Below are 19,321 nucleotides of genomic sequence, written 5' to 3'. Positions count from 1 at the left end.
ATTTGCATCCAATCAGGGTTCCGAAGAGCACAGTCCAATTCAATGAAAACACGTGCTTTGAAGTGAGATTATATTACTTTCTCTAAAAAGTAAATACATACGATATAAAACATTAAAGGCCTCCATCGGTACACACTGGGTCTACTATAACAAGTAACTCATGATAGTTAATAAATATTGGAGTGGCTGGTGTCACATGACATTTCTGCTCCAATGGTGTAGACAGGAGTCACTGGGATATGACGACGCCATCCTCAGCTTGTCTACGCAACAGAACTCTGCCCAGAGCTCATTAAGCAGAACGAAAGACTTTCTCATGGTGTCCCTTCTCTTGGTAAACTCCCACAATGATCTCTGCTTGCCAAAATGGAACTAGTCCGAGAGTCCGCCTCCTTTGCGTTGCCTCAGGGTGAAACATTAACAGGCACCACCTGGTGGTACAACCAGGTACTACAGCTAATGTACAATACATTTTCTGATGTGAATGTCCTGCATCTTCTTCTTTATTCCTTAATAAATTTGCAGTGGATTCAACATTAACGGCAATTAATCAAGGAGCTGATCATTATTAATATCCCTATTTATTATTATTCAGCTCATCAACTTAACAACTCTTGCTTCTTTACCACAACTATGGAGTTCAGCAAGAGTTGCATGAGCTGTTTTTTTTTCATATAACTGTTGAGCGAATTTAAAGCAACCTTTTGAAATGTCACAAAAAATATAAAAAAGAAAATGATGGCTCCATTAACTGCTTTGGAGCTAATAAACTGGGCTGTCATCAGTGGGTGGCGTTGTGGTGTATCTTACATGTAGCTGTAATAACCAGAGTAACACACAGAAACAAAACTTAAAACAAAAACTCCTCCAGGAAAATAAGAAACCAACAAAACTTGGCCATTTTTGAGGGGAAAAATTGGAGAGAAGTCATCAGGGACTGCTTTCAATCAGGCAAGTTGTAATTGTTCTTTGATGTCAGCTGGTGTAAGCCATGTTTCATGGTGTCCGGAGACAAAGACAACGAAGAAGTGGAAACAGCTGATGTTTGCTACATCAGAACCTCATCGGAAAAAGTGTTTCCATCTTCTATTCTGCCAATTATCTCATTTTTATTGAATGATTTTTTAAAATTGGAAAAGTGCTTTAGAATTTGGTCATTTTCATACACTTTTTGTAAAGATCAAAATGGATATTAAAGTATTTTGTGGAAACAAGGCTACATTCTAGTTTGTTCATGGTACAGTATGAGCATTAGCAATAACAAGCATCGTGTTGCCAGCTGCTTTGTTTTGAATAAAGTTGTAGTTTGAATACCAGCAAGATGAAACTATATTAGGAGCTCATAGGTGACGACTTTGAAAAGCACACAAGGCCAGATTTTAAACAGACATTAGCCAAACTGACTTCACATGCCAGTATCAGTTAGCTTTCATTTTATCTGCCAGCTTCAGTCCAGACGGTTCAGGATGCTGACCCAGTGACCTGGGCTGAAAGCTGCACGTGGAAAAAGCAGCAGGGAGGAAGAGGCAGAGGAGGAAATGAGAAGAGCAGGATCTTTTTGTTTATACCCCAAATACATTGGTTTTCCTGGTTTTAATCATCTCATTCTGACATTCATCACAAGGTACTGAAACATTAACCCCAGCCTCCAACTGCAAAATGACCAGACGCCAAGGAATTGAAGCAACCACGGAGAAACGAAAGGCACAAACACAAAAGAAAATCTACAGCCAAAGTCTTGAATATTCATCCCAACACTCCCAGACACACTGACTCACAAACACACAGGAACACAAGCGCACACACACACCTGAAAGACGAGCCAGAGAACAGAAAGTTTTTCTGACCCGAGCTTCTCTTGTGTACTCTTAGACTCTGAGCTTTAATCGGACTTATTGCTTTAACAGTGGGAATACCAGATGGTTTACTTCACTGTCTCCATGCTGCAGCTCACAGCAGTGGAGATAAATCATTGTCTGCCGTCCACCACAGACTAAGATGGAAAAACTGAGTCAAGATTCCACGGTGCACCTCTGAACGCTCATTTTACACCAAGAAAGTACAGGAATAGGACTTCTGAGGCACACGCGTGATCACTGTTACCTCCGTCTTTTCTTTTTTTTTATCTTCGTTTCTCATTTCACCCTCCGTGGCTTTGTCTCCTTCTTTCTCACCAGCGTCATTCAGTTTTATTTTTAATACCCATTAGCAACTTTATTTCCCACTGCCTATTTTATCTTTTCCTGCAATGACGCCTTTCCCTCATTCTGTCTCTCCTGCAGCCGATATAGTTTTAATGGCTGACTGTTGAGAAATTTATGATAAAGGAGGGCCCCGCAGCACTGACATTACAGAGCCATTTCCTCTCACCCCGCTTCACAGATAACCGTTATTCCAGCACCAACACATTCGCACTAAACAATGAAACAGAATCCTGCACAATAATAAAGCCTCTCTCGCTGTTAAGAACTATCCGGCGCTGGCACAAGTAAGACCCATCAAACCGAAACGCCGTATTCTCCAGGATTTCACTGTGTTTCTTAACCAATGATGGGAATCAATCCAGATATGCAACGTTTTCTCACAAAGGAAGAGTTTCATCATCGTTAGTGAACTCAACGACCTCTGAGAATTTATGAAGAAATATTCCCAAGCAGTCCACAGGGCCAATAAAGACAAAAAATATTAAGTATCTGAGCACACGGTAAACACAAATGACTTACAAACTTATTTTGTGTGCGGCAAAAGGCATAAAATGTCCCAATGAAAATCGAGTAATGTTTCTAAATTAGTATGTTTACAGCAGAAGAGACTATTGAGAGCATGTGGGAAAGTGAATGGAAGTCAAGCATGAACAGAAGCATCAGCACACAAACAAGTGTCTTCTCAATGATGAGTTAAAAAACTAATTCATTAAGGCATAAAAAGAGCAACAAAAAAAAGCCATACTTATGTTATCAATCACTGTTCTTGTAATAATGATAGCACACACACACTACTGAAGCCCGGGGAAAGGAAAGCCTGCCATCTCATGTAGTGCCAAATAATGTGCACAAGTTGCAGTGACAGCCAAGTCAACGATCAATTCATCTCCTCCTGACACTTTAACCACTGTCATCCTTGAGCAACATGGAGCCTGTGGGTGAACAGAAGTCAGACGTGGTGAATGACAGCTGCTGTACCTGCCTCAACTGTAAATCAGCAAAATCAGTAACAGAGTTCAGGTCAAATCAGCCCTGTCTTTAGAAATGACATGTTTTCATTTCCTCAGTTACATTTAATGAGGAATCCTAAATGTGGCCTAATTTATGTTCCATGCAACTTTTTCTGGGGTTTTTTTCATGTAAATAAAGTACAGAACTTGGATGCAGCTGGCCATGGTTTGTATCCTGAGTCCTGCATGTGGTTAAGTCTGCACAACAAAAGTCTTTTGCCCTAGGTTAGGCAAAGACTGTGGTTTGGTTCCGTTACATTCAAGACTTTACCAAACCAGTTTACACAATGCAGATTGAGCCTATCGGCAGCAGGTAAATCTCTAACCCTAACCTTTTATTTATATATATTTCAAAGGGTGCCTGTGGTGATAAGCTCACACTGGTGCACCAGTAGTGATGCATTTTATGTCAACCGGCAATGATTTGTTTGCCAGAGCAGAAGAGGGCCGAAACCATAGCAACGGAGACGAAAGCTACAGCAGGTAGAGCATAGATGAAGCCTATGCCGGTAAAACCTGGGAAACATCCAAAAAAAGTTTGTGATGCTCCAGATAAAGAGAAAACGATATAAAATATATGGAGCAGGCTGAGTAGCTATTACATTTACATCATAAGAAAGCATTAGCAGTGTTGGTGTAATTCCTCTCGTTGCCAGAAGGGGGAGACAAATGTTCTGCACTGCAGGTTTAATGTGTCTCATGCAACCGACTTTTCCCAAATGAAACCAAGATCACTGGAATTCCTCAAAGCGCGAGTACGCAAACATGTCACTCTTGTTCTATTGCGAGATTAGTCTGACTCATCGGATGTAGACTATCGCCATTCAAACTCCCATTCTCTATAGGAAACAACAACAATCACCTCAAAGCTAGCGGCAACATATGCGCTGAAATTAGGAAGCTTTGATGAGGATTAGGATTATACAATAAGGTAATCCTACTTAGTTCTTTCAATGAATTAGATACTGTATTAGCTAAGCTCTTCTCCCCGTATGCAAATATTCCACTAAATTAATTTGATCGTCACTATTTTGCAGAGGTACCATCGCTCTAGCCTGCGCTGAGCACCACCCACAATGACTCAAATACAAAACAATGCAGAGCTTTTTTTCCCTTTACCGCACAATGATAATGAGGTGCAGTCAGACTGTTCTCCACAGCACTCTGGAAGAACAGTCTGGTGATTTTGTCGGTGAACATATTCCTTAAGTATTCAGTGGCAACATGACATTATCCGTAACTGCGTAGACATAGTGTTGCCTACTTCTCCTGCTACTGCATGTTTTTTTGTTTTTTTTTATTTGTCTAACACGCTTCCTTTAGTTTGCTTCAGCACATACTAGCATTTGCGGTAGAAGTCAAGCTTCGCCCCTTGTTGTAACAAAACCAAATTAATTAAGTCTCTGGCCTCGTTACAACATACTGCTGAATAAGCAAAACGTCGTCTGCCTTTTCCATTCCAACGCTTACTAATTTCATCACCTAATAAATTAAAAATAGAATACATCTAACTAGTAAAGTTTTTTTGGAGTCACCAGAAACCATTGTATTTCCCCCAGTAGGAAAAAAGATGCTTACACTCAGTATTCTGCTGCCCAGGCTGTGGCTAAGCTCGGGCTGGGGAAGGGGGACTGGGGTTGGAAAGGATGAGTCATACATTGCTTTCCATGCTCAATGATTATAATACCCCATTACAGAGAAAAGCACTGTTTCCCAGCTGAAGTGAATACTGGGATTGTGAGCCTGGACCAGACTTAACTTTTTACTCTGCCATGCACTACATGCTGCAACAAAGCATACTGTCAAAAATCAAATACAGAAGTGGGAGTTGCATCATGAGGTAGCACATCCAACTTTTACGTCATGCATTTTGTTCCCTTTGGAGGGCAAAATAATACACACTGTACTTTTCGGTTGTAATATGCAGCTGACATGATCCATCGTTTGTTTTTAGCAGACACTAGGTTCAGGCAAGAAGCACCTTTAGGGAAAATCTGAAACTGGCTTCAAATCAAGCACGCTGTGTCATGAGCACAGAGCACCATTGAGCAGTTCAAAACAATTATTTGACCCTTAATTAGTCTGGAGAGGAATAGGCGATATAGCGTCCAGGATACAGAAAATAATGCGCTATTTGTGCTGCACAAAGGGTCTCCTTAACTCTGACACTGGGTCAAAAACTTGTCCTGCATATTTTGTTTTATCTTCCATGTTATTATCAGGCATTAGGGCTGATTTACAGAGTCCTTTCCACAAAGCCTGCATTTACAGGCTGAAGTGGCACATGCAGTTGCAGGGTCACTGCTTCTCTCCACAGCCCAGCTAACGCAGATTCCTTCCTCAGCGCCATGGCAATAGGCACATACAAGAAGCCACTTTTTCCTCATCGCCAGTGATCTGATTGATTGCCACGTTAAGGTGAGTGGCAGCCAGCTGAACTCCCATGTAGGAATCACGTCTAGCTGACAGATGATTCATAAAGCAGTGACGGTGATGCAAATCCGTGCCTGCTTCGTACCTTAAACAACCTCAAGTTTGACAGATCTCAACAGAATCCACTGTTCTAAATGAAAAACAAACTGTACCTTTGCCCTTTAATTCAGTCAAATAGATCAGCTGACATTAATGGACATTAATTCATAAACGAAAAGCACTTGAGCCTTCAGGGCAACCAGCTGTTTACATCCTGTAAAATTCACAGATGAAGCAAATGGGAAGTTCTGCAATGTGTTGTTAATGTTAATTCTATATGGATTCAATCACTTCTACGAATTCTTCTAACTGGCCTCATGAAGAACTTCAGACACGGTAACAAAAAGGCAAAATTGACTAATCCATATAAATTCCTTTTGAAGAAGAGTTGCCCAGATATAAAGAGACTGTAAATGAAAAACAGCTGTAGGCCAGCTGTACTCGACCTTTAACCCTGTCATAAAGTTGGCTTGCTTAAACAAAAAGAACCTTTTAATGACCCTGGATGTGTATGCGCAGACCTGGCTGAAACACAAGGCACGTTGCTATTATTTTTACAAACCTCCCTTTAAGACTGCAGATGTTGTTTGATTAGAAATTTTCTCGAAAACCAGCACAGAATGGTGTGTTTTCTCTTGAAAAAAAAAAAATGCAACAGAGTTTTTTTTTGTGTTTTTTTTTTTTTCATGGTCCCCTGTTCCACCAAGAATGGGGAGAAAACATCTGGAAGACATTTTTTCTGGCTTTTTGGAGGGCTTAGCAGACAGCACAATGGAACTTATCAAATCCAGATGGGGAGGCGCTCAGTGAAACACCAAGGCCTTCTTCTGTTTATCCCTTTAAGACGTACATAAAGATTAAACAAATATCAGCTCCTAATACGTATAGAACGTAATTCTTATATCGTAACTATATTTCGGGGTTTCTTATCAAATCAGCTGGTCCTTTCAGTACGGCCATATATCACCAGTGGTGGCTTTGGCCAAAGTCCATCGTTGTTTTCATTTGCACAAGGTATTCAAGGAATGTTATTTCAGTATTTTTGATGACTAAAATACTCTGTAGACGTAGGTTCTGGTCTTGTGTGAATGTTTGTTACGGACAAAGGCCATCCAGAAAAATCTGTGGTTAATTCATGATAACAAACCACAGAGAAAAGAGTCAAAACTGATTTTTTAATGCTTGTGAAAAGAGCCCATTGATTGAGGAAACCAAGGAAGAAAAGGGAATCAACTCAGCAAAAAAAAAAACTGTTGCAGAATAAGCTAGATTTACACTAGGTCTGCTGTCCCACAGACATCTGGAACATCAACTAGCTGCAAACTGTACAGACAAAACACTTTTATTGCCTGAAAGCGGCCCCAAATGGAATTCTGCATCACACCGACATTAAAGACTGGATTGGACTGATAAATACTACAGAGTTCAAAAACTGTCAGAGATTCTTTCCATAAAAACACACACTCTTTATCTTTCTCTTTCACCTCCAAGAGTCAGAGGAAAATTTACTGAAACAAGGACCAGTGGAGCTACAACAGAAAGAATTCCTTTCTTCAGGCAATGAAACTGTAAACCTGACAGCAGCAGCAATCTGAAAGCCCTGACCTTCACCTCTGAACTCCGACCTCTCTTCTCATTCTTGATCTTTATGTCTTTCGGGCCTTCTGTTATTACCTCATTTCACATAGCTTAAAAGTACGACTTCCTCACTTAAAGCCCAGACAAGTAGACCTCCCTCAAGAAGTGTTGACTGAGACTCACGCCTACTGACAAAGCTCCACATATAAATGATCAATGTCATCATCTTCTACAACCTCAGGCTGCCATGAACCTGAAACTATTTGTCAGTGTGCAAAAAAACAAAAAATAAATTAAAACTCTTTCTTGTTCTCTTGTGCATCGTGTGTTTCGTCCTGTTAAAGCGAAGTTTTTTCTTCATTCTGTTGCCTAAAAGCTGCTTTGGATTTGTTGGGTTTCTCTGCATAATTTTATAAGTTCATCTCCTTGTGATGATCCACGTTGTGAATCGGCGCTACATGAACAAAACTGAGCTGTTGCTTGTACACTGATATTTTAAAGCTTTCTCTCTTTCGCTTTAGGTTTGTCAGTAGCGAAAATGTTGTTTCATGCTAATATTAAATGCTATTCCATGGTAGCATTTCAGGCTAACAAGCCAGCTGTTTAAGCAAACAGACTTATCTATTACAAGTTCAGGACACTGCAAGAACTTTAAAACCGCATTTGTCTCCATTTTTTTTATTAAGAGTAAACTATGGAATGGGAAAGACTGACTCACAGTGATAAAGCCGCAGGAAATTGGCGGTTGCCACATTTTAGCATCTTTCCTCCGACTGCTTTGGTTTGCACCTCGTAACGTAATAGTTTCTGTTCACTCTCACGATTCTCATTGACTTTCTTTCAAGTAACGTCAGCAGGGAGTTGTTTTCTGTGGTTAAAAGCACCAATAAACTCACTGTATGCTACCTGCTAGCACCAAGCAGTACACAGCAAAGTTAGCAACTAGCTAGTTAGCACTGAAGGTCATTTAGCAAGCTAAGGATCTGCATTATTTCCTTGAGTGTTAGCGGAAAACAAAACAAGGCTGAAAGAAAAAGGAATATTGAATTTGTGTTCCTAAGTTAACAAACAGAAAACCCCAATAAATGCTAATGTTGCTCCATGTCTGTGCTAAGCTGCTGTGTAGAATTTGTTGCTAATGCAATTTTATATTATCAGCTTGTTTTGCTGCCCCCTGGTGGTTAAAAGTGCCCATTAATACAACTTTATGCACTAAAATTATTACATTAAAATGACAAAACACAGATTTCATGGTAATTTATATTTTTAGAATAACAATATTTGCAATGTGATTACATTCATTAATAAATGACATGATCTGAGCTTAGCTGGTAAATTAATTTGGAATCTGATTCGTTGTAGAACTAGATATTGGACCCAATATCTAAAAAGTATTGATAACTACATGATTAGCTGTGAGACAATAATGTGAAATCAATTCTGTAAAATGAGTTTAATCGATATGGTTGCTCTTTTTATTGTAGAAATTCCCCAATATAAGAGAATATGCCTCCTACTTGATACTATTTGGGGGGAAAACCCCAATAATTACTACCATGCTATTGGGTGTAAATGTTTCTATTATATTTTTCAGGTAGTAATATATCTACATATTTATGCAGACACGTTGTCTATAGAGCTGACATGTCCCAGAGAAGCAGTGATGGTGTGTCTGGGCAGGCCTCTGCAAGTCTTCAGCTGGATGTACACTCAGGTCCTCCCTGAGGCTAGAGGTCACAGGGTTTGGGTCAAGATGAATACTTTGCTGCTGACAAACTTATTAATTGCCTGTAATTGTTATTTGTGTAGCCTGATAGCTAAGATACATGATAACAAAATGTAAGATTCTTTTTCATCAAAAGGAAATAGTATCGCAAAAACTGAATTTATTCCAGTGCTATACTAAACTCAATGCAGAGCTGGGGACAAATAAGCAAAGGTTATAAATGAAAGCGAAAATCCAAAAACTTGCAGAGCAAAATAATCAGTTTGCATAAAAGTTGCATGCAGCTGACATGTTGCTAGCCCTCAGTCATCAAAAATATTTCCCATTTGGCATGTGTCAAGTGTCAAGTTTCAGGAAGTGTACCACTACCCCTGAGGATCACTTACAAGACTCTGGTTCCTCTGTGTCGGTTTTAAGAGATGATTAAATCCAGCCTGCAGCATTAAAATGATTTCAGACCCGTGCTTTTAAGCATCCCACCAAAACTCGACTCCTCTGATCTCATCAAAAGTGACCCAGATCTGGATCCAGCTGTTCTACAGTGACCTGAGTGTTTGGTTAACAACCAGTGTTTATGCGTGACATGAAAACAAACAGGCTGCAGTAATTCCTTTATATGTATAGACCACATGACGCTGTAAAGCAACTCCATCTGTTTTAATCGCAATAGCATGTTGCTTTCTGAAGCGCTTTAAACTGAGCGCCGGGCTTTGCAAGGCAACAAATTCACACCATCAGCAGAATCGTGGACGCTTTCTTACGGTCCGAAGCAGACAGAAGAAGCCACCTGTTCACCTCAAGGTCCTGTGTCAAGAGTCCCACAGTAGACAGCAGACCACCAGCTATGCCAGGCAGTCTTTGGGTGCTAATAATACATATAGGCCGGACCCAAGCCCCTCGGCATGACCTCTCAAAACCCCGGGACAAAACAGTGACACCCACCACTGATGACACTTCTTCCATGCACTGACATCTAAGTGGCATACCAAACTTTTACATGCAGAATCTCAGACTTTGTGCAATGTGACTGCTAACGAGGAGCACGAGGAGAATGTGTAGCTTGCAATTAATGAAATATGCATTTGTGTGAGCCTCAGCGATGGCTTTAGAAACTGTGTCCCCCCCTGATGTCGAAGTCCTTCAGGCTGCTCCACCCTACCACTTCAGAAGATCTACAGCCCCTCCCTCCTCAGAAAAATTATGCTCATCCTTTTCATCCTTGGAAAAAAAAAAAAAGAAGAAGGGGGCAATAGAAAAAGTCTATTTAAACTTTCTAGTCTTACAACACTGCAATAAATCTGCAAGATGTTGAAGTGATTTTTTTTATTTATAACCCCTAAGGTTTCCCCACAACAAGTCATTAAGAGCATAAATACATGCACACAGCAGCATTTATCAGATGTTGTTGCAGGGATTTGTGCAGATCACCCTGTCAGTGGCATCAAGAGTATTTCTCAACAGAATAAAACACTTTCTCCCTCCAAAAGTGCTGTTTTAACGCTTTAAGAAGTCCCACAAGCTTAAGTGAATACATTAAGGCACCAATACAGGGAGGAGGGGCACACATCCACAAAAGTTTTTTCTCTCTCTCCACCACAAGTGTATCCACAAAATCGTCCCAGCTGCATCTTACCTGAACTTGCTTGCGACGTGACAAAAAGCAAAATCACCGCTAAAGTGAGTTGGGCGTCCCTTATTCTCCGTTTAACTTTCCATCTTATATGGGTATCCATGACCGCCACACACGTCCACTGCAAGTGGATTCACCTTCTTGTGTTTTTGTTTTTGTTTCTCCTCAACTTGGAGGAACTTTTTATGACTTTCAAAAAAACTTCTGGTCAGGACAAAAAAAAAAAAAAAAAAAAAAAAAAAAAAAAAAAAAACGTCCCAGAGAAAGAGAGAAAGGGGGGAGGGGGGGGTGNCCAAACGTCCCAGAGAAAGAGAGAAAGGGGGGAGGGGGGGGTGTATCGGTACTTCTCAAGCAGCCATAAGGGTTCGTTAGTGCGGATCCTTCCAGCTGCTGACGGATGGACTCCGTCTCTCTGCTCCTCTGCGCTGCTCACTGTCCTGCTCCGCTGCGCCTCTCAGCTCGAGTGCTGCCCTTCCTCCGCTCGTCACGTAGAACCCCTCAAGTCAGCGGGCAGCACAACCGACAGGACCGAGTCTCCCCCCGGGGCTGTCAGTCACTCCGAGGACAGCCCGGTCGGGCAAATCAGCGCGGCCCGGCCATTAGAGGCGGCCCTGCTATTGGCCAGGGGGAGGAGGAGAGGGAAGGAAAAGTTGGAGGGGAAAGTTTCACGCCTCCAACTCGGAACTCTTTGACATGGAGTCCGCTATTTCCAGAGCAGAGGGGTCAGAGCGGGAAAAGCAAAACTGCTCCAGGGACAGATCGTGAACAAAGGCAGGGTTTTAATCTCACTGTGATTCTCAGATGTGATGGATGAGCGTCTGGGATCAGGATGGAGCGGTGCTGTCAGCAACAGGTGGGCTCCGTAGTCCTGCTCTGAACAAGGTCCAGCTCACTGTATGATCACAATGAACCCTGAAATATAGGTTAAAATACTTTTCTCTTGTTTTGAGTGACATTTCTGATTTGTTAGTGAGCAAACCCATAATATTGTAAGAACTGAAAAATATAGTTTTCAACTATCAATTCAACAATCAACTGTTTTTTGTTTTGTTTTTCTTCCCAGGGTCTCATAATTTGTTAACCAACATATTTTATTGTTTTATGCTTCCTTGTTTTAAATCATTAGTCACACTTCTGCTTCTAGGCTACCTGTTGCACATTACATTATGTAGAGTTTTGTTGAATTGACCATAATAATGTGGCTCCCTGAAAACATTTAATATTAAAAACTCTGTCAACTATTTTAATAAGTGGTTGTGTTTTGGTTTTTTTTAAATATTTTCATATCAATTACAAGGTATGAAAAAACTTTGAGGAAAAAAAGAGCACACACACTTGTATTGTTGTTTTATCTAGTTGCGGCTTTATCAAATTAAGATTTTATTTCTTTTGTCCTTTATTTATATATATACCTATATATATGATGCACACACATATATGTGTGTGTGTGTGTGTGTGTTTTCTGCCTCTTTTATTAATTAATTATTAATTAATAGCAAATTTGTCACATAATTTCTACTATATTCCACCAGTATTACCTAAAATAAAGTCCTTAAAAGGGGGCTTAATGTCATAATTTGTTATAAACTCTTAATTATCTTCATTTATCTTGTGCTCATACAGTGATTATTCATCATTAAAGGAATCTCTGTGGAATAATGCTGTTTGCTCAAACTCCACCTACTGTTAAACACTGTGTGAAGCAGTTAAAAGCTCTGGAAACTTCTACAACTCTACGTGGACCTTGAGTTGTGCGTCACGTGTATCATGTCTCAGGAGTACCGGCATCATCCCTGGAGGGTTCTTGGATTAAAGATTCCTCCTGTAAGAGTCACTGTAAACATTCAGAGGAGCTGCAAGTCAAATAGGAACCTTAGTTTTCAGCTTGTAGGTGTCCCAATGGATGAGAGTACAATCATGAAATACAATAAAAAAGGACAGAAAATCCAAATGTTGCTGTATTTACATGATGTGTATAGTTGCCTTGACAGTGTATCAACCACCGAAGCAGACTTTTTTTCTTTCTCAGTATGAAAAAGCAGCCACGACCTAACTATTGAAAACATACTGCTACTGTTTTACATTTGCCAAGAAAAGAACAATTGTCTTTTTAATGTATATAACTATTTAAAGCTACAGGGAGCTTGTGACAGCAGCCAAAAATGGCAGCTGTCTTTTATAAGCCATCGTATGGCTGCTCCAGTGGGGGGCAGACTTCTATTAATTGCCCAGTAAAAGTTAGTTTTAAACGAGGTAAACAAACAGCACTGTAGCTGTGGCGACACCTGACGCCATACGACAGCGGCCACTGTAAAGCACCGACATGCAGACATGGAGGTGTCTGCACTGTTGGAAGGAGCAGCTTTAATATCTGGCTGTTTAGTTGGCAAAATGTGTTAAAAACCGACGAAAGATGGTAATTATGGAAGAAAAGCAGCTGTAACATGACTGGTCTATATCCGCTCGTGTGTTACGCAACATTCAGGGGCTTCCTTCACTGAGGTATTTAGCAGAAAGAAAAGTACACATGTGGGATCCTCTGTCAGATGTCATCAGTGTACAGCCTGTAATGTTTGCTGACCTTAGAGCAGTTTCACCTCAAGCAACTCCTCTGACCACATGAGAAAGCTTCTTTGGATCTAAAGATGTCAAAACTTTGACTTAACTGTATAAAATGAATGGCTTTGCCTCGGAATGAAACCGAGACATTTACATCAAGAATGAACCAGAGTTTCTAAACTGACCACTTAGCCCTATAACACTTACGCGGTGAGATATATGGGTCAAATTATGGCCTAAGCCCTATATTTAGGGTGGGTTTATGCCTACACCACACTAATCTCACAAACTACTCCTGTACAAGGCCCTAATTTGCTCACTTAATTTGTTTTCTAACCAAAAACATGTCGATTTATCTGAGTCTGGAGCACTGACAGTTATGTTTCATTTCAGTTTGACTTTCATTGTTCATTAAATAAGTCCCGGTGAGACGAAAAAGGTAGTCTGAGACAGGAAATTGTGATTGAGTGCTGAAGTGTCTCTATTCATTTCTTCAGTCCCCTTTCTTTGTATTTTCCACATCCACATTCACCAGGTGTCAGGCTGGGTATAAAAGCCAGACAGAACCTAATACAATCCATCTTTTTTATTGTCCTTCACTGTTAAACCAACACCTAGAGCTGCTGAGACTGTTACTGAAACCAGCTGAGACATTCCAAACCATTGCTTGACAGTAACCTCAGTAAACACTCACTAGGAGCAGAGTGCACCAGCTGTTGTAAGTTCAAACTTAGCGTGGTTATAACATTAGGGAAGTTAAGATTTACACAGCACTAAATCAAAGCCTGCTGCACCGTACAAACCAGTCCATACGTAGAGATTAGTTGTTACTACATGTCAGTAACAGCCAGGTGGGATTGTTGCATAGATAACTGAACCATGGTCAAAAAATGGGTTTTAAAAAAATCTTGACTTTGAGCAAAGAATTGCAAACTGTGCATGCCAGCAAGCTGGTTATTGCAGTTTGGCCCACATGCCAACACAAGCTGTTACAGCATGGTACTTAGAAATCCTTAACACTTGATTGCAGCAAATTGCATGTAATTTTTTCCTCTTTGTTGAAGGTTTGCCGTTGACTGAATTATGACTCCAAGCGGTGTAAGCATGAGATTCCAACTCTCAGGTAGATTCTGAGCCAGTTTCCCCATTGATCTGTTTCCCTTTATCTTAACCTGAACCTAACCTTAACCAGCCAGGCCTTAAAATCCTCAGCCTGACCCCAGCCTTAACGAGTTATATCCATCTCCTTCTGAGTGTTGGAATCTCAATGTTTACCCTTCTCAGAGGCAGAACTCAGTCAAGTTGGAGCAAGGAATATATTTTCTTAGATTTTCACATAGATCCACCTAGAATACAGAAAAAAAGACTTTAAAAATTTTTTTTAAAAAAAAACATCACTTGGCTGTCAATCATCTTGTTTTTCTCAGGAGCTGCTAATGACTGATTCAACTACTTTTAATGAGTTACTAGACATAAACCAGTACAAGCTGAATGGCGTAACATATAACATCTCCCCAATCAAAAGTGTAAACACAACTCGGCTAATGTTATATATTTTGTTGATTTGTGTACTATCCCAGAAGTCTTCTACAATATTCAGATCCTGAGATTTTATCGTACACAACCATCTGCTTTATCCCCTGTAACCATGGAAACAGGGTAAACTCAAACTTACCTTCATTTTTTTTATTATTCTATAGTTTGTATTGCTCACTTGTGATAGATCACTAATATTTAAATTATTCTTTTAGACTTGATCTATCCACAAATAGTAATAATGGGCTATCTCCATAGGCTGTACATAAAAGACTGATGAAGAGTGTCTGGAGAGTCAAACCAGTGCATTCTTTCCAACAGCCAGCAGGGGGCGACTCCTCTGGTTGTAGACAGTCTGACTGTGTAGAAGTTTATGAGAAAATGATGCTACTTCTAACTTGGTCTGTTACCTCAGTAATGAGTTTCCTAATGAGTTTACGGTCTTAATGGCTGGTTTCAAGACTTTTTGATTCCAGCCTGATGCTCATTTTGTAAATTATGATCCCCATTTAGAGTAAAATGGACGGCAAAGCAGGGTATTTTTTTGGGTCAGGTCTACCTCTAACTTGCTATGTCCAGTTTCAATAAAACAAGGACTAACCAACTAACTAACAATAAATAAGGATATATAATAATAGATATATAAATAATATATACATTTACCTTCTGTCTGAACATGATTTCTGACTGATTCAAATCTAGTGGCAGAGCAGCGGAGGTCACCGAGGTCAACTAAAGTCTGGCCACCCCACACAACCAATAGAGAAGCCTATTAAAGGGCCACACACATACTCAGGGAGGTGGAGTTTTATCCTGACCTTTATGTAATGTAAACTTTATAACAATCATTTTAAAAGCAGACCAACCATTCCAGATGTTTATTTGTTTTGTTTTTTTTTTTTTAATTCATTGAGGGTGACATAAATAAGCTCATGATATTTAAGCCCTCATTGTCCAACAGACATTTGCCACACAGAAAACAAAATAAACACAATATCAGTAATCTACTTTACAGCATGAACAAACTATATCTTTTGTCACTGGCTTGATGTAGAGACAACCACCAGCAGGATTCACATACTGTGCATTTAAACAAATAAATAAACTGAGCTGAAGTTGTTGCACGTAGAACCTACTAACTAACAAAGTAACTCAATGGGAACATCCACACCAGATAGCATCTTCTTTATTTGCAAATAAAAAGACAAGACGGCGTTTTCAAAAGCCTACGAAGATATTCCTTATAAAAGAAGGTTTTCATCTTTAGTAACATCTAAAAACAGGATTTTAGAGGATCATCTTTATGAGCAAGACTGTAAAAGAAGCTTGCATCTGCACGTCTTCTTCCTCCTCAGGTTTCCTATAAACCAAAGCATTTCATTTTCTCAAGAACTTGTAAACTTTGTACAAGTTGAATTACACATATTCAAACCTGCGAGCTACATCTTTTCAAACGTTTTATCCCAACCGATAATCTTTCACAGCATCCATGTCAAAACATTGCTCTTCGCTGTTGTGATGGAAATGAATTACAGAATGGGGCTGATTCTGTGGTTTCGCTTTAATCATAGTGTGTTAAGGAGCTAGAGGAGGGAGAAATTCAAATACAGCACACCAAAAGACCAGATAAATCATGGATCCTGGCACTGAGCAGCTCCTGGCAGCTCTGAACGCAGATTAGATTTTTGCGCAATGTAGGAAGTTGTACTGGAGATCAAGAATCTGGGAGTAGCTAAAGTTGTATTTGAAATCCAGCTTCAGAGTGTTTCTGTGCGTTTGCATGTATTGTGTGCTCTCTTGTGTGAATGCAAATCCAGGGATACAAGGAAGACAAGAGGAGTTGATCTTCTGTATCGAAGTAAAAATGTAAGAAAAAGACAGTGTGTAACTAATTGGGACAGCCATCTGAAACACAAATGTATGTCTCTAGGTCAAATCACAGATGTTTGTTCAATTTGGGGTGTTGCAATATTTACTGGAATATTAGGACTTTCCAGAACAAGCTTTATATAAAAACTTTCTGTTTGTTTAAGTGATCTTAAAGACAACACTAGAATAATTTTCAGAGAATCAACCCGTGCCTATGCTGTCAGATGCACACAGTTGTTGTTATGCATTGTAAAAGCCTGTTTGGCACGATGCACTATGGCAGGACACCATATTTTCCATTCCACAATGTGTGCCTCCTTCCCGTGCCAGATTTGATCATGGCTAACCTCCCCATGCACACTGTGGGGAAAGTTTGCAGCAAGTCTGGAGAGAAAAAAAAAAGAAAAAAAAACTTGAGCGTGCATATACAGTTGGGATGGCGTCTTTCATCGGAGAAGAAAAACACCGGTACTTAGTGAGTCACTCTCACCTATCTGCTCACACTTCCAGCTGCTGCTCATCTCCTTTGACACATTGGAAAAAATTTGCAAGTGCATTTTTCCTCTTGTAAAAGAAGCAGGCCAAAAATATCGATGCCAAGCATGAATCAATCATTGGGCATTAACTAAATTAAACACGCTAAGACGGTGATGCATGTATGGCCTTGTGTGGCTTGCGTGAGCATGCCAAAGAGTGAGAAGCAGGTAGGTTTGGCGAGCAACAACACTGGTGCTGAACTGTTGCTCTCATCCTCAAAAGGGGAGACAACATGATTGTGTTAGCGAGCAACAGGGAGTTGAGTGTATCTGCCATGTGGCAAACTCTTGTGTTCTCCATGATGCTCGAGTTCAGTAGGGCTGCAACCTTCCTGTTTTAACAATGCTGAGCTTCATCCAACTTTTGCTATTCAAGAAATGCAGAACATCTGCTTACACTCTTTGAACGCGTTAGCTTCTGTGAGCTCTCTAATGCGATTGTCGGCCAGTTATTTCTCATTGTTGAAGTGGTGCATATTACATATTCATACTGAGGTGACATAGAGCCTATGGTGTATTGAAGCAGGATAAATGTGAAGTATTCTGCTTTTTTCTATACTGTAGGATCACAAAGAACCAAAGCCCACATTGAACTGATGGTACAGGAGTTTCCCGTGCATCCAAACCCTGAAACATTGTGTTCCTCTGTGTCACAGACCCACAGAAATGGTTGAAAAATAACAGTAACCCACATCAGTAAACTGGACGACCAGCTTCTTCATAACACACAAGACTGCTGGAGTTATTTTAAACTCATCTCACCTACAAACTCACAAAAAAAAATCCCTGCTGGTAGTTTTGAAAGACATGGTATTTTTTAAAATCAGCAAAATTACACCATTACTTTCCAATGGCCCATGAACCAATCATTTATAGCATGCAATCTCTAGGTAGATGAGCCAGATCTAAGCTTAACATAGTGGTGTTTCATTATAATCCCTTTACGTCTACTTTAAAAAGTCACTCAAAACAAATCATGTGCACTAAACAGATTAGAAATAAATTAGTAGTCAGATACTGTTGGCTGCCACTCAGTCAGTTATGCCTTTTTGCAGCTGACTCAGCTGCAACTAACATCTGACTGCTCAGCTGAACTGCAGGCAGCGTTTACACAAAGCGGATAATGTACAAGTAAGACAAAGAATCACAAATTTATGAAGCAAATTGTTTAGAGTGTACAGAGCTTTTTTTCAGTGCTGGAAATACCTGTAACTCGGTTAGCCAAACCCTAATCCGTTTGAAAATGTTGCACATATTGATTTTATTTGTTTTTCTCTCCAAATTTTGTAACTTAAATAATCAAAGAGTTAGATTTTTATTTTACTTATTTTATGACTTATGGTATTGTCACTGTCACACACACACAAGATATAAGATATTTTTGAGCTCTCTCTACTTCTAGCCGTGGTTGTGTTGTTTCCAGGAAGATGCAGGACTTTATATTGCAGTGAAAGATGAGTAAAAGTACAAAATGCACCAAATGTCCAAGAACTGCTCGAGCTGAGAGCTAAATTGGTGACTTAAAATAGTCCCCAACAATACTTTCACTTCTGTTTGAGTGATGTTTGCTAAACACAAGAGTACAGAGCTATTTAAGAGAGTGATTTAGTCTTTTGTTTTTTTGAAATGAAAGTCTATGCTGGTGATGTTTTTAGGAGCAAACTGGCTTTGGGGGTTGGAGCCTCAGATAGAGTAAAGAATAACAAAAACACAGAAAATTGCCAGCTGCATATTTCCAAGAGGAGTCTTCTAATTTTTTTTTCTTTCTTTGATTCAGCGGCTATTTTATAGCGCATTGTATATTCCATGCATTGTTTGGTGCACACAAAGGAAAATTCCCACAGACAGACTGAAAATGGTATTTCTGGTTGCTCGGCTGGAAAACACTGTCTATGCTTTGCAAGGGTTGCATTTTAAAAACAGGCACAGTGAGTTTTGGGGGTGCTAATGTGTGAGTAAATCAGAGCAGATCAAGGAGAAGTCTTTAAGAAGAATTACCTCACCACTCAGTTCCACGTTCCACCTGACCCAAATACCACAAGGCTGGCATGTGCCTGAAGTCACATATTAAGTGCAAAAATGTACATTTAAAAAAAAAAAAAAAGGAGATAGAGAAGGATGAGAAAGTGAGAGAAAAGGCATTTTAGCTGAGTACCTGAGGTAAGTCATCATGTGAGTAAGCCATTCTGTTGACCACCATT

General features: G+C 39.9%; 1 protein-coding gene across 2 annotated transcripts in view; it reads right to left on the bottom strand.

Moving 5' to 3' along the window:
* The window catches only part of LOC103360605 (collagen alpha-1(XI) chain-like), an 83,861-nt gene extending 72,975 nt beyond the window's left edge, over positions 1–10,886 (bottom strand). For both annotated transcript variants that reach the window (XM_008286422.1, XM_008286423.1), the window contains exon 1: positions 10,624–10,886. In XM_008286422.1, the coding sequence (XP_008284644.1) occupies positions 10,624–10,723 (100 nt within the window). In that variant the 5' untranslated portion in view covers positions 10,724–10,886. The remainder of the gene's footprint in view (positions 1–10,623) is intronic.
* Positions 10,887–19,321: the final 8,435 nt, after the last annotated feature.

This window comes from Stegastes partitus, unplaced genomic scaffold, assembly GCF_000690725.1.
Source record: "Stegastes partitus isolate 25-593 unplaced genomic scaffold, Stegastes_partitus-1.0.2 Scaffold454, whole genome shotgun sequence".
NCBI classification, from domain to species: domain Eukaryota; kingdom Metazoa; phylum Chordata; class Actinopteri; family Pomacentridae; genus Stegastes; species Stegastes partitus.
This window is presented reverse-complemented; position numbering and strand designations above follow the sequence as displayed.